We start from the raw sequence: 14221 nt of genomic DNA on the forward strand, positions 1-14221 counted from the left end.
TGGGTATATATAATGTATATTGAATTTTTTTTTTTTTATATTTTTGATCGGGTTTGATCGGTTTTTTAAATGGGTTTGATCGGGTTTAGATGGGTTTGATCTGATTGGATTAAGTGGGCCGGATTAGGATGATTTTTGATTTTTCTACTATTAGGCCCGGCCCGACCCACTTAGATCCCAACCCGGCCTCAGCCCGGCACTCAACTTGATTAAATAATAATGGCCAGTTCCGGGTTGGCCCGGCCCACTTGACAGCCATAGTGTAAAGATACTTTTCCCTAAATTTGAATTAGTGATTTTAGTTTTGGCCTTCGGGCATCCATCTACTGGATAAGGAAATCCTGAAACAGAGCGTTTTCCCGTTTTCTCCTCTACCCCCCCTCTCTTCCTTTCATCCTCACAGTCATCAACAACAATGTCTCTCCCCCTCAAAACCTTGCCCACTTCCACCACACTAACCCCCTTAACAACATCTCTCCACTCTCCATTTCTCCCCATTTTCCATCTCCCCAAACTCAAAACCCCTAAACCCCTTTCAGTCCGCATCTCAAAATCTCCATCTATCTCCGCCTCACTCGAAGCCGGAGTCGGAGTAATGGCAACTAAGCTTGGCATGATGAGTTTCTTCGAAGAATCAGGAACATTTGTCCCTGTAACTGTAGTTGGATTTCGGGAGGGAAATATAGTTACTCAGATTAAAACTGATGCTATTGATGGTTATAATGCAGTACAAGTTGGATATCGAAGAGTTCGGGATAAAAAACTTACTAAACCTGAAATGGGTCATCTTGAAAAATCCGGGATTATTCCGTTGAGACATTTGCAAGAGTTTCGTCTTCAGAGTGTTGATGGTTTTGAGGTTACCCAGAAACTGGATTTTAATGAGCTTTTTAAAGAAGGTGATTTGGTTGATGTCTCTGGTACAACCATTGGAAAAGGATTTCAAGGTATGTATTCGAAATTTTGTCCAATATTTCATGTGATAACTAATGCTCATAGGGGTTGTTTAGTACAAATGGCGGTATAAAATAGTCCCGAATCATGTAATAACTCTTACTAAATATGGGATAAAGTTAATCCTAATATTTTATCCCGAGATTATTATACTTGTCCCATGTACCAAATGGCCTCATATTGTTTCTGTACAACTGGATTTTTCCTAAAGAATGTGTTTCTAAAGCTTTATGTTTCATTTTGGGGTCATTATCTTCAACAACAACAGACCTGTTGAGTGTAGATATGGGGAGGGTAGTGGGTAAGCTGACATTACCCTTACCTTGGAAGTTAGAGAGACTGTTTACTACAGTCCATCGGCTCAAGAAAATAATAGGAGTGAAGAAACCAAGACAAATACTATACAAGGCACGACAAATATATTGAAAAGGAACTACAATAAAATAATACGACAAACGAATTACAAGGTACAATATATAGTAATAGCAATCGAAATACTACAACTACTAGTATGGAAGGATAAGCGAGATTTCCCGTGGAGATTCTGTCTACATATCTTGTGATAACAGAAATCCATATTGTTTGTGTACAAGTAGAATTTTCCTAAAAGATTGCATTTTTAAAGCTTTTACTTTTCATTTTGGGGTCATTATCTGACTTTAGAAAAAGGTTAGCCTTATTTATGTTTCCATATTCCCTTTTCTCAAACTGCTTTGAGATGTGGTACATGAGCTGAGGTTATATCGGAAAAAAAAAAGCCTCTCTATCTCTGCGATGTAGGTGTAAGGTTTGGATACACTCCTCTCTCCCTAGAACCCACTTGTGGTGGGATTACACTGGGTATGTTGTTGTTGTTAGCGTTATTTATGTTGATGTAACACTTGTGAAATTTGATACTATTGAATGACTTACCCATAAACCAATTATTCATGTCTGTTTAAGTCCATATGAAGTACTATGCTTGGCAGTATTTTGGATAAACCAGACTAAGAGTTCATCCCAATTTGATTAATGAGGCGTACAATTGACCTTGATTTTATGTTTTGTTGTTAGTTTCTTATTATTCAGTGAGCTATTGATCCTGATAGAATATATTGTCTTTCATAAGTGAACTGTCAAACTGTCGAATGGAGAACTTGTACTGTTAGTGAATCTAATTATTGAATACTGGGATAAACGGTTCAAATGGAGGGAAATGGATATTTTAAATTCATATAGCCAACTCTGACTAGCTGGGGATAGAGAAAAAATGTCCTTTGACTTTAATAGCATGATACATCTATAGTACCAAGTAGTTATTGCAATTCATATATGCATGCGTTAAACCTGAATGGTATTTGTTTATATCATTAAGATGCAATATATCAATAAGATGCAAATATGATGTTTAACTTTTTTGTATAACTAGTCGATATGCCTATTACATGAGCTACTTTACATTATCAATATTCGGGTCCAATGGTTTCTCAAAGAATAGTACTACATTTGTTTGTATTTTCTTGAAATGTAGTATTTGTTTGTACTATTCTTTTTTTTTTTTTTTTTAAAAAGACGGGGCAACAAAAAGGGTTTAAAATGACTCTCAATGGATTGAAATTACTTTCAATAGCTTTCAATAAACTTTCAATAATTTTATTGAGCATTGGGAGGCTTTAAATAGCCAACATAAAACATAGAATTTGCATCATTTAAAATCCAAAATCCTAAAGTTTCTCAACAATTAAAACAACCTAATCTAAAATTCAAAATTCAAATTCATCCTTAATTAAACAATTTATTTTGCTAAAAACTACTGCATTAACTAAAAACAATTTTCAACACTCCTCCTTTGCGTTAGTTACTACAATTTTAAAAAAGTTGCTCCTCCTCGATTTCTGCTTCTCCTCCTTTGCTTTAGCTGATGATGCTTAAAGTTTTTGATTCTTTTTGTGAACTTGCACTTTTTCTTTTTGATATTGATTTTTCTCTTCTTTCTTTTTCTTTTCTTGATTCTTTGCTGAAAAACACCATCAGTAATCTTGTCTTGTTTGAAAGTACTTTTATAGGCTTTGCAAAATGTTGTAAGGATTTTCGTTTCATTTTCACTGACCAAGTCTAATAGTTTTTGTCGGTGAAATTTTTTTGGGCATTCAAAGAGAAACTGCTGCTTGATATCGGTATTTGTTGAAAATAGCCCTATGCTTTGAAAATAAGCTTGGGTTGAAAATGGTAGCCTTGACAGGTTAAAATGGTAACCCTGACGGGTTAAAAAGGTAGCCCGTATGGGTTAAAAATCGTTTGGAAGCTCTTTGGAAGAACTCATAGATCCCATAAAATCAATGAAGTTCTGATACTGTTGGGCAGCAAAAAAGTATTTAAAACGACTCTCAATGGATTGAAATGACTTTCAATAATTTTATTGAGCATTGGGAGGCTTTAAATAGCCAATTGCATAATTTAAAATTCAAAATCGTTAATTCTCTACAACTAAAAAAGCATAATCAAAAATTCATAATTCAAATTCATCCTTGTTAAGTATCCCACATTAGAAAATGGATAGGTAATTGGTCTCCTTATATGGACTTGGGCAATCCTCCCCTCAAGAGCTAGTTTTTGAGGTTGAGTTAGTCCCAAGATCCATTCTTTACATGGTGTCAGAGCTAGGCCCATCCCAAATCTTTGTTCACCGATGTTGGGCCCTCATATTATATTGTCCACGCTCCAGTCAACGAGGCCTGGGCATGCGGGGGAGTGTTAAGTATCCCACATCGGAAAATCGGAAAAGGGATGGGTAATCGATCTCCTTATATAGACTTGGGCAATCCTCCCCTCACGAGTTAGCTTTTGAGGTTGAGTTAGACCCAAGATCCATTCTTTACAATCCTTCATCAAACAACTTATTTTGCTAAAAACTACTGCAATAACTAAAATAATTTTTACTTATTTATAAGTCTACTTGATATGCCTGTTACATGAGCTACACTATATCATTAACTTTTTGATCAAATGGTTTATATTAAGGCTTCTGTTGATTTTTCCCCGTAAACCAATGCTTTTGTTTGTAAATGCTGCATATCTGATTCCATCTGACAATGACATTGTAATTGAACTTCATGGTAACTCCCCTCTACATGTAGCGTGGCTCAGCACCTAAATAAGCTTATTTGATGAATATCTTGATATTCTGTGCAACATGGCTTACTATCATATTATATACTATCCTCTGGTGCTGATCACAGTGTTTTTTATGCTGGTTGATTTCACCTGTACATTTCCATATGTTTAATGCACAAGTAGGAATTATCAGCTTTTGAATTTTTTAAGTTTTCAAATGCTACGAGCTGTATTATAACCTTCTCTGAATAACCTGAATAGTTGTTTTAAGTATCATCTGGACGAGACTTCTATACAAGTGCATGTATTGGCGTACTGTAACTATTAAGTCAAGGTACATGCGGTTCTTTGGTTCTCTATTTGTGGCAGTGTGGATAAATTTGGGTTAACCTTTAAAGAAAGCAAGTTCTGTTTATCATATCTTGTTTTCCCCTCTTCCATTGTTGACACTGGTGGATTTGGCTTGCAGGTGGTATCAAGAGACATAATTTCAAGAGGGGCCAAATGACTCACGGATCAAAGAGTCATCGACAATTAGGATCAATTGGTGCTGGGACAACCCCAGGGCGTGTATATAAGGGCAAGAAAATGCCCGGAAGAATGGGAGGCACCAAGACAAAGATTCGAAAGCTGAAAATTGTGAAGATTGACGATGAACTCAATATTCTAATGATCAAAGGAGCTCTTCCCGGTAAGCCCGGGAATCTTTTGCGGATAGCTCCAGCGAAGATTGTAGGCAAAAACATCCCCAAGAACTAATTTTTCTCTCTTCTCAACTCTATGAAGTGATGTAATTTGTTCTTTTAAATTATGCTAGCTTTAAATTTTGATATTGCCTTCTCTCTGTCTAGTGTCTATTGTCACTATGTCTTTATTTCATAGGTAATTGTATTGTTTGGAATTTGTTGTATTCACCATGTCCCCAAACCTGAAATGAATGGTTAACAGATCACTAAGCATAAATTAACTGACCTTGAAAAGTCACTAATTCACCCAACATTATCAATCAAGAGAAATAACAAAATGAGAATTGTACTTCTGAAAAAGAGGAAGTATAGGATCGTTAGAGGAGCTTGTAGTAGAGGTCCATAAAAGGATGAAATATACGAGCAATGGGAGGCATGTAATGCTATTGTGTTGTCACGGATAATAAACACCATAAGTGCAGATCTGCTGAGTTAAATTGCATGTGCAATGAGGTGTTTACAGTTTGACAGGACTTGAAGGAGCATTTTAACAAGGCAAATTGAACGAGAATTTATAAATTACATAAGGAGATTAATATAATTCTCACAAGGTAATAACTTAGTACCAATTTATTTCACAAAATTAAAGATCCTATAGGGAGAATAGATGCATTTGTGCCCAACCCAAGTTGTGGTCGCCCAAAATCAAAGGACTATATAGATCATCTATACCATCTACGATTGATTTATTGTCTAAACGGTTTAAATGAATCTTATGACCAAGAACGAAGACAAATCTTGCTTAAGGGAGGTAATCCAATAATAAATCAAGCTTATGCAATGAAAACAGAGGATGAGATTCAACATTCAGCTTGTCTAGCCAGTGTGAATGAGAAATCAAAATCAATTGCTATGCAGATCAATAGGAGTCAAGGATATAATCATGGAAGTCAGAATTACAAAGGAATGAAATGTGGATACCGTCATTTTACTGAACATACCAAGAAGAATTGCTATGAATTAATTGACTATCTGACAGATTTGAAGTCAAGAAGAAAACCTGGTTATAATGGTGGTAATGAGAAGGGACATGGCTACTCTTATGGACATAACAAACAAGGATATGGATATGTTGGTGGACATGGAGGTCAAACCAACATCAATGCACAAAAATTAGAAAATAATGTCACTAGAGGCAATATTGGCATTGCTTCAACTAGTCATAAGGTGAATAATGCCTTTGTGGCCAAGGGACACACATTTACAGAAGGTGAATGTAAACAGATAATGGACATATTGAATAAGGATACAAAGGATATGAAACAATTCAATATGACAAGTATAATAACCACTTGTTTTTCGTGTAATACTTTTTATAAGATTGCATAGTAGATTCGGTGCTTCTCACCACATCACAAAAAATAAGGGCATGTTCATAAAAGGAGAAAGTTTAGTCAAGTCACAAAGGGAAAGTGAACTTGCCAACAGGAGATAGGTTGAAATTTCATAAACTAGGAAGCTTATATCTTTGATAATGAAGTTATGAATGATGTGCTGTTTGTATCAGACTTCAAGTTTAATTTATTGTATGTTTCCAAAATCACCCAACAACTCACTTGTTTTGTTCAGTCTAACCTGGCTTTGGTGTCTTTCACGGACTCTTTAGTGGCAAGGTAAAGAGGGTTGGTAAGCAAGAAGGAAATTTATACATTTTTAAAAGTAAAGTGGGAGTTAAAAAAGTGTAAATAATGTCTAGGATCATCCAAAATTATTTGCAGAAGTATTAGTGTAGGATTATAGTTTATGAATAGGAGACTTGGACCTCTTTAATTTCATGCCCTGAAGTACTTAGATCTCTTGTAGAGTAATAAAAACATTAAATTACTGAATAAGTGTATAGTTTGTCCATTAACTAAGCAAACTAGGCTCTTATTTCCTTTTAGTGTCTCTAAGGCATCTGTGTATTTTGATTTTGTACATATGGATATTTGGGGGCTCTATAAGACCCCAACATTTGATAAGAAATATTATGTCCTGACTCGAGACTACTCCTAGTCGTAACACGGTGCCTGAAACCACAAGTGATCCCAAGCTAACCCATAAACTAGCATACTACTTGAGCAACTGATTTAAATTGTATAAAAACTAAATTTGCTGAGCAGAAACATGATCATGAGAAAGTCTGAATAAATGTAATACTGATAAAGTTTACAACATGATAAATTGAAGAAAGAACTTGAATTACATATCATGACTATGACTGACTATCTATGAAGCCTCTACTATACTGACTATAGATAGCTAGGACATGCCTCCAACTACCACTAATCAATACATTTGGATAATCAAAATACAACAAATGAACTGCAATGGACAAGAGTTCCTAAAATAGGAGAACTCATCGCCTGTTGGCTAAAAGCCGAGAACTGTCTGACCTGGTGTGTGGACTACTTCTGGTACCTACATTATGAAACAATGTAGCCACACAAACATATATATGGTCAGTACTTCTAAAATGTACCGAGTAGGTGCAGGTGAATGCAATAAGTAAAACTGATAGATACATAATCTTAAAACATGCATGCTAAGTGCAAGTAGACTCACCAAGAGAATGAAATCAAATGAAAGCTAAAGTATCTTAAAACATAAGTAACAAACACAATCTGATAAGTTGGTGAATCACTACACTTAGTTTCTTAAATTATTACTTTTGTAGAATAAGTAGAACTGAAGCTGGGAAATGATAAAACATGAATACTGTATGTAAATCTCATGTAAAGCTGAACATGCTGTAAAACTAAATTAAGGATCATGTATGGATACTGAGAATGAAAAACATGAACATGTAAAACTAAGAATGCAAGACCAAGTATAACATGTACTAACATGATCTAAATAACATGAATTGTCTGTAAAACTGACTGAATAATTACTGAAATCTGATTACTTGGTCATGTAAACCAGAACTGAGATAAACTGAATACTGACTAAAACTGTGGGAGCTATCATGTAATCAAAATAAACCATGTGAGCTATCATGAAGTCCAACGTTTGACCCACGTTGAGGAGGGCTGCTCTATCTTTGCCAACGAAATAGAATTTGAACTGGAGTGATCACTAAATTGATCCCATATTGGGAAAGGGGGAATACTTTCTGGCGAGGCCCCTAAACCTACAGTGGCACGTAGTTTCTAGGGAAGTAGGATGTGCTGAACCCACACTTCCCACTTAATGCTAAATCCTACTCTCAGCTGAAAGTCACTAGAATACTAACTGGTGCACGCACTGATAAGCTCAGGTTATAACAGTGCATATAGATTCTGAAGTAATTATAAATGTGTAAATTGACAGTGCTCAACATGATCATAACAAACTGAGTATAATAATAAAATTATGAGTTGAATAACTTATTACTTGAAAGGTCTGAAACGTAAGTAAATATGTAAGTATAGGGTGTTCATAACCCGCCAACACTAAATGATTACAAAACGTCGATAACAACACTTAAAACAATGACGTAAAATCATCATTCAAAGACCCAAACCATGAAATATTTCAATAGTCTGATAAATTTCATGAATATAAACATGGGTGAGTTAACCTTGGAAAAATATCATGTTTATACAGTTTAAAGAATAACTCGAGAATTTGACATGATGCCAACTAAACATGACCTAGGGTTTTGGAAATTCAAGCTTGTAGGAACATAATTCTTATGGGATAAAACTATTAGCATGGCTTGAGTGTAAAATTAATGAAAAACATGGATAAATTCATATTTTACATGAAAGTTGATAATAATTAGAGTAAAATTCATACTTGATTCAAAAGAGGGGTTTTAGGCTCAATGGGTGGAAGAAACCCATTGATGAATACCTCACATACCTGAATTTCTTGATTTTCTTGATTTCTTGAAAGAGAACATGAATTTGAATTCTCGGAGGTTGAACTTTGGGAAGAAAGCTTAATTTATTTTCTCTTGAGAGCGGAGAGGAGAATAAATGTTGAAAATTGACTAATGATGTGAAACTATCGTGTATAGGGTGCTTTAAGTAGTGGGGGTAGGATTTGAGGTGCAAAAAAGACCAAAATACCCCTAGGGAAACTAAATAAAAATTGCAGAATTTTTCAGTTGATGACTTAGTTGATAGCTTGTCAAATAGTTGATGCCTTATCAACCTAGTCATCACCTTCTCTTAATGATATGGTTAAGGCTGACGACTTAGTTGATAGCCTGTCAACTAGTTGATGGCATATCAACCTAGTTGTCACCTTCTTTTAATGATCTAGTTAAGGCTGACGACTTAGTTGATAGCCTGTCAACTAGTTGACGACTTATTAATCTTGTCATCACCTTCTCTTAATAATCTGGTTAAGGCTGACAACGAGGTTGATAGCTCGTCACTTAGTTGATGACATATCACCTCAAGTCATCACCTTGTAGCTAGATTTGGTCACATTCTGGTTAAGGCCGACGATGAGGTTGATAGCTCATCACTTAATTGATGGCTTACTACCTTAAGTCGTCACCTTGTAGCTGGAAGGACACTCTGAAGTAAAATGAGCATATCTTTCTACTCCGATATCTAATTAACATAAGATTGGATGAGCTGGAAAGAAGACTCAAAGATATTTCATTTTATATATCATAAGAAACCTGAATTGTTATATTCTAAGAGTTACACTCATTTAAATTTGACCCTTGTAGGATCGGATACTTAAAATTAATCGATGCAAGTATTCTCAACTCGACTTTGCCCTAAGTGCTTCCTATGAACATTTTTCACCTCGATAGCACTTAAAACACTAGGTAAATTATCATGACACATATATTCATATCCAAATCTTTTGATGAGAGTTTACTCACATAGGAATGACGGTTCAAAGTCTTGCCTGAAAATGCGGGGTGTTACATTATCTCCCCCTTGAAATTATTCATCCTCGAATGATGGATATGAACTTGTTGAAGTCTTAGAAGTATGGAATAATGTACACATGACATGTCTGATAATGAAGGATATAGATGGGCTGAAACATTATAACTTTTATCATGAAACTAATTTCTGAGTTGACTTGACTTTATTGACGATAAAGAGCTTATTCATGTTGAGAGTTTAGAACTCACTTGAAATGTTCATGATACAACCATACATATAGAATTACAAAGTGATAACTGATGCAATAAAATTTCAAGAGTTACTAAGGATAGACTAAAGTATGTAACTTCTCACTAGGGATTATCCCTTAGTAAAACATGTATAAATTAAAAGAAAAGGGCTTCATGGCATCACCAAGTACATTATATAAGCACAAATCATGAGATAACGAGACCAAGGTTGTACAAGGGGTATCACAATGTCTAAGCTAGAATACTTGGAAAACTGAGATCATGCATTGAACACTTATGAATTGAATCATGACTAAATAGCTGAATCTGAAATATGATGCATAGACTGAACTGAATTCCCAACTTATATGTATGCGAACAAATTACCTCATGAAATAGCTATATTCATGAAACTTTGGATAGTAAGACTAGATGGAAAGATGGAAAACCATAGAAACTTGTCTGTCTGACTGCTAAACTGAATTGCTTGCTAAGAAGTTCTAATAACATTAGGGAGCCAAGAATTTAAGGCAAGATCTGAATAAGGAATCGCAACATGGCTACAACTCTATAACATGGAATATATATCTATAAAACATAAGATAGGATAGAATCACTTTGCCTTAGGCAATATAACTGCTAAATTTCAAGCTTAGCCACACTTCTCAAATACTCCCTCAACTATACTTATCCTCTTAAAGACTATGCTCATTAATTCAACTTGTAATTCTCACATGGGCGTTGATAACTCCATCTACTAAATCTTGAGCTAAACTAAATTCTCTCACCATGTTCAAGCCTACTCAAAATCACAAGGTATATCACATGACACTATAGTACTAGCGTAAACCACAGATTCGATATCCTATATACTTTCAGAGCTCTCATCTCAAGAATATTACATAAGGAGATGTCACTGAAAGGTTAGAACATGAGGACCTGAAGCATGAGAGAATAACTTTGACACTTAATAGAGGCTTGAGGAATAGAATGTCAATGCCATGAATTCATTAAAGAGATTTAAACTGAGGACATACATGACATAATCTAAATTTTGCTGATCATTAAGAGTGTAGTATGAGTACCTGGAACTGAACATACTGTAAAATATAAGTACATGAGTCATGAGATGCATGACTTGAGTTTGGAGTTTATAAATTCATGGAATATGACTTGTACTGCTGAGTGAATTAAAACTCCTTATACTAGGAGTGAGGAACACACATGATTCTATATAAGTGCATGAACATGAACTATGATTATGGAGATGACGTGTAAGGCATAAGTAAATGTCATAATGACTGAAGTACAAAAATTTACACTAAGATAAGAATGGGTCGGACATCTTCCTCCCCTACTGTTGTTCTAAAGCTCATTGGCATCACTACTAGAATTTGAGAGCCTTACTTGGTTTCTTGTCCTATCATCTCCCCCTTAGCTTTAAGCTATCATTCTAAGTCTATGGACCCCTATAATAAAATCTAAACTGAACTGCAACCCCTGTACTCTAGAGTTCAAGATATAACAATGCACATAAATAATAAACTCACCCTGAAAAACTATACCTGAAAGTGTAAAACCTACTGCTAATAATTCCTTCTGAAATAGAACTCTCAACTTTATATAGTCCCAATAGTCATCAAATAATAACATAAATACTTACTAATTTAGAATCTTCGAGAGTATCACCATACACTGAGTTTACACCATTTATAATTTCAAAATCTTCTTTCTATTTACTAAATTATCCAAGATTCAAACTTAGATTCTAACACTTAACAAGGATATTCCTACACTTTTAATAAACTATACTAACTTCATTCTTGAACACTCCCTTAAAATATACTATTCTTAACTTTCTGTAGCTTCCACAATCATCACCATATACTTACACCCTTCTCGACATATACTTGCCTCACTAAACACATAATCTGCTTTTTTTTCCTTCAGAGCCTACTAATATCACATTTCTAAACTTATACTTTTCCCTAAACCATGAGAATTACCATTACACCAGCATACCCAACATCATCAACCTATAACCCATAACTTAGCTGGTAAAACATCATATACTACATAGCCTCATTCCCACTTAAAACCTCAAGGGTACTATCTAAGGACACCCACTATTAAAACTTAGAAATAATACAATCCCATATCACCTTGGGTACACCTCTAGATCATAAAGACATCATCATACTTAATTTTAAATAAATAAACTTAAATTCTTGCATACACTATTTCAAGCCTACTGATTCACCTTTCATACAACTAGCCCCATGGATACATAATCTAATAAATCCAGATAAACACCATCCCACTTTACTGCTGCTAAAATTTTGGGTTCGTGCTTCTAACTCTAGATCAAATGCAGTCATAGGATTCTAAAAAGGGATCTGAGGGCACATCTGAATTAGGCTTAGTGAACGATTTTCATAAGTATGAATGAAATGCTTTAAACTTTGGAACAAAAAGGGAGTGATAAGATTCTTTTAAGCTGGTATGCAATCTCATAGCTGTCTATGGAGATTGTTTGGGAAATCTCTATCAGTAGAAATTTAAGCTTGACTATTTCTATTACCTCAAAAATAAGGTAGAGTTGACATAAATGGAGAAACATAAGAATTTACATAGGTTCCTTATAGAATATCTTTATTGCATGATTTGAGACATGAAAAAAGGTAAACATTTCTTAAATGCCTTATAGCCTCTTGAATAAAAGTATAGATATCTCTATACTATTCTGCAAGACTCTACTAGACATGGCTTCATAGACACCCTAGGGCGCTTGAACCTTGTACTCTGATACTAAGTTTGTCACAACTTGAGACTACCCCCAAGTAGTAACATGGTGCCTGGAACCACAGGTGATCTCAATCTAACCCATGAACTGGCATATTGCTTGGGCAACTAATTTAAATTGTATAAAAATTAAATTAGCTGAGCGGAAACATAATCATGAGAAAGTATGAATAAATGTAATACTGATAAAGTTTACAATATGATAAATCTGAAGAAAGAACTTGAATCACATATCATGACTTTGACTGACTATCTATGAAGCCTCTACTATACTGACTATAGATAGCTGAGACATGCCTCTAACTACCACTACTTAATACATGATAATAAAAATACAACACATGAACTACAATGGACTAGAGTTTCCAAAATAGGAGAACTCATCACCTGCTAACTGAAAGCTGAGAACTATCTAACTTGGTATGTGGACAATACTAGTACCTATATTATGAAATAATGTATCCATACGGACGTATATATGGCCAGTACTTATGAAATATACCGCATAAATGGGAGTGAATGCAATAAGTAAAACTGAATAGATACATAATATTAAAACATGCATGCTAAGTGCAAGTAGACTCACCAAGAGACTAAAATCAACTGATAGCTAAAGTATCTTATAGCATGAGTAACAAACATAATATGATATACTGGTGAATTACTATACTTAGTTTCTTAAATCTTTACTTTTGTAGAATAAGTAGAACTGAAACTGAGAAGTGGTAAAACATGAATACTGTATGTAAATCTCATGTAAAGCTAAACATGCTGTAAAACTAAACTGAGGATCATGCATGGATACTGAGCATGGAAAACATGAACATATAAAAACTAAGAATGCAAGACACGTATAACATATACTAACATAATCTGAATAACATGAATAATCTGTAAAACTGACTGAATAATTACTGAAATCTGATTACTTGGTCATGCAAACTAGAACTAAGATAAACTGAATACTGACTAAAACTTTGATATCTATCATGGAGTCCAACATCTGAAATACGTTGAGGAGGATTTCTCTATCCTTATAGTTGGAATAGAACCTAAACTGGATCTAAATTGAGCCCATATTGGGCAAGGGGAAACACTCTCTGGTGAGGCCCCTAAACCTATAGTGGCATGTAGTTTCTGGGGAGGTAGGATGCGCTGAATCCATACTTTCCACTCGGTGCTAAATCCTACTCCTAACTGAAAGACACTAAAATACTAACTAGTGCATGCACTGATAACTGATAAGCTTAGGTCATGGTATTTTGAAAATAATAGTGCATACAAATTCTAAAGTAATTATAAATATGTAAAATGATAGTGCTCAACATGATCATAATAGATTGAGTTTAACAATAAAATTATGAGTTAACTGGATCATTACTTAAAAGGTCTAAAATGTAAGTAAATATGTAGGTATCAGGTGTTAATAACCCATCAACACTGAATGATTACAAAACATCGATAACAACACTCAAAACAATAACATAAAAATCATAATTCAAAGACTCAAAATATGAGATATTTCAATAGTCTGATAATTTTCATGAATGTAAATATGGGAATGAGTTAACCTTGGGAA

At 34.6% G+C, this 14221-nt stretch overlaps 1 protein-coding gene across 1 annotated transcript; it reads left to right on the forward strand.

The window, feature by feature from the left end:
- Positions 1-239: 239 nt before the first annotated feature.
- On the forward strand, positions 240-4879 carry LOC107838915 (50S ribosomal protein L3, chloroplastic). The gene is made up of 2 exons (XM_016682187.2): positions 240-947; positions 4517-4879. The coding sequence occupies exons 1-2, from the start codon at positions 416-418 to the stop codon at positions 4804-4806; spliced, it is 822 nt and encodes a 273-aa protein (XP_016537673.1). The 5' UTR covers positions 240-415; the 3' UTR covers positions 4807-4879.
- The last annotated feature ends 9342 nt before the right edge of the window (positions 4880-14221 follow it).

The sequence above is a fragment of the Capsicum annuum genome, chromosome 8 (genome assembly GCF_002878395.1).
Source record: "Capsicum annuum cultivar UCD-10X-F1 chromosome 8, UCD10Xv1.1, whole genome shotgun sequence".
NCBI classification, from domain to species: domain Eukaryota; kingdom Viridiplantae; phylum Streptophyta; class Magnoliopsida; order Solanales; family Solanaceae; genus Capsicum; species Capsicum annuum.

What these genes read in the sequence shown, in the direction of transcription:
- LOC107838915 (XM_016682187.2), top strand. Translation starts at nt 416, where the DNA reads ATGTCTCTCCCCCTCAAAACCTTGCCCACTTCCACCACACTAACCCCC. An exon ending in CATTGGAAAAGGATTTCAAG is followed by an intron (nt 948 to 4,516) that starts GTATGTATTCGA and finishes TTTGGCTTGCAG; the next exon opens with GTGGTATCAAGAGACATAAT.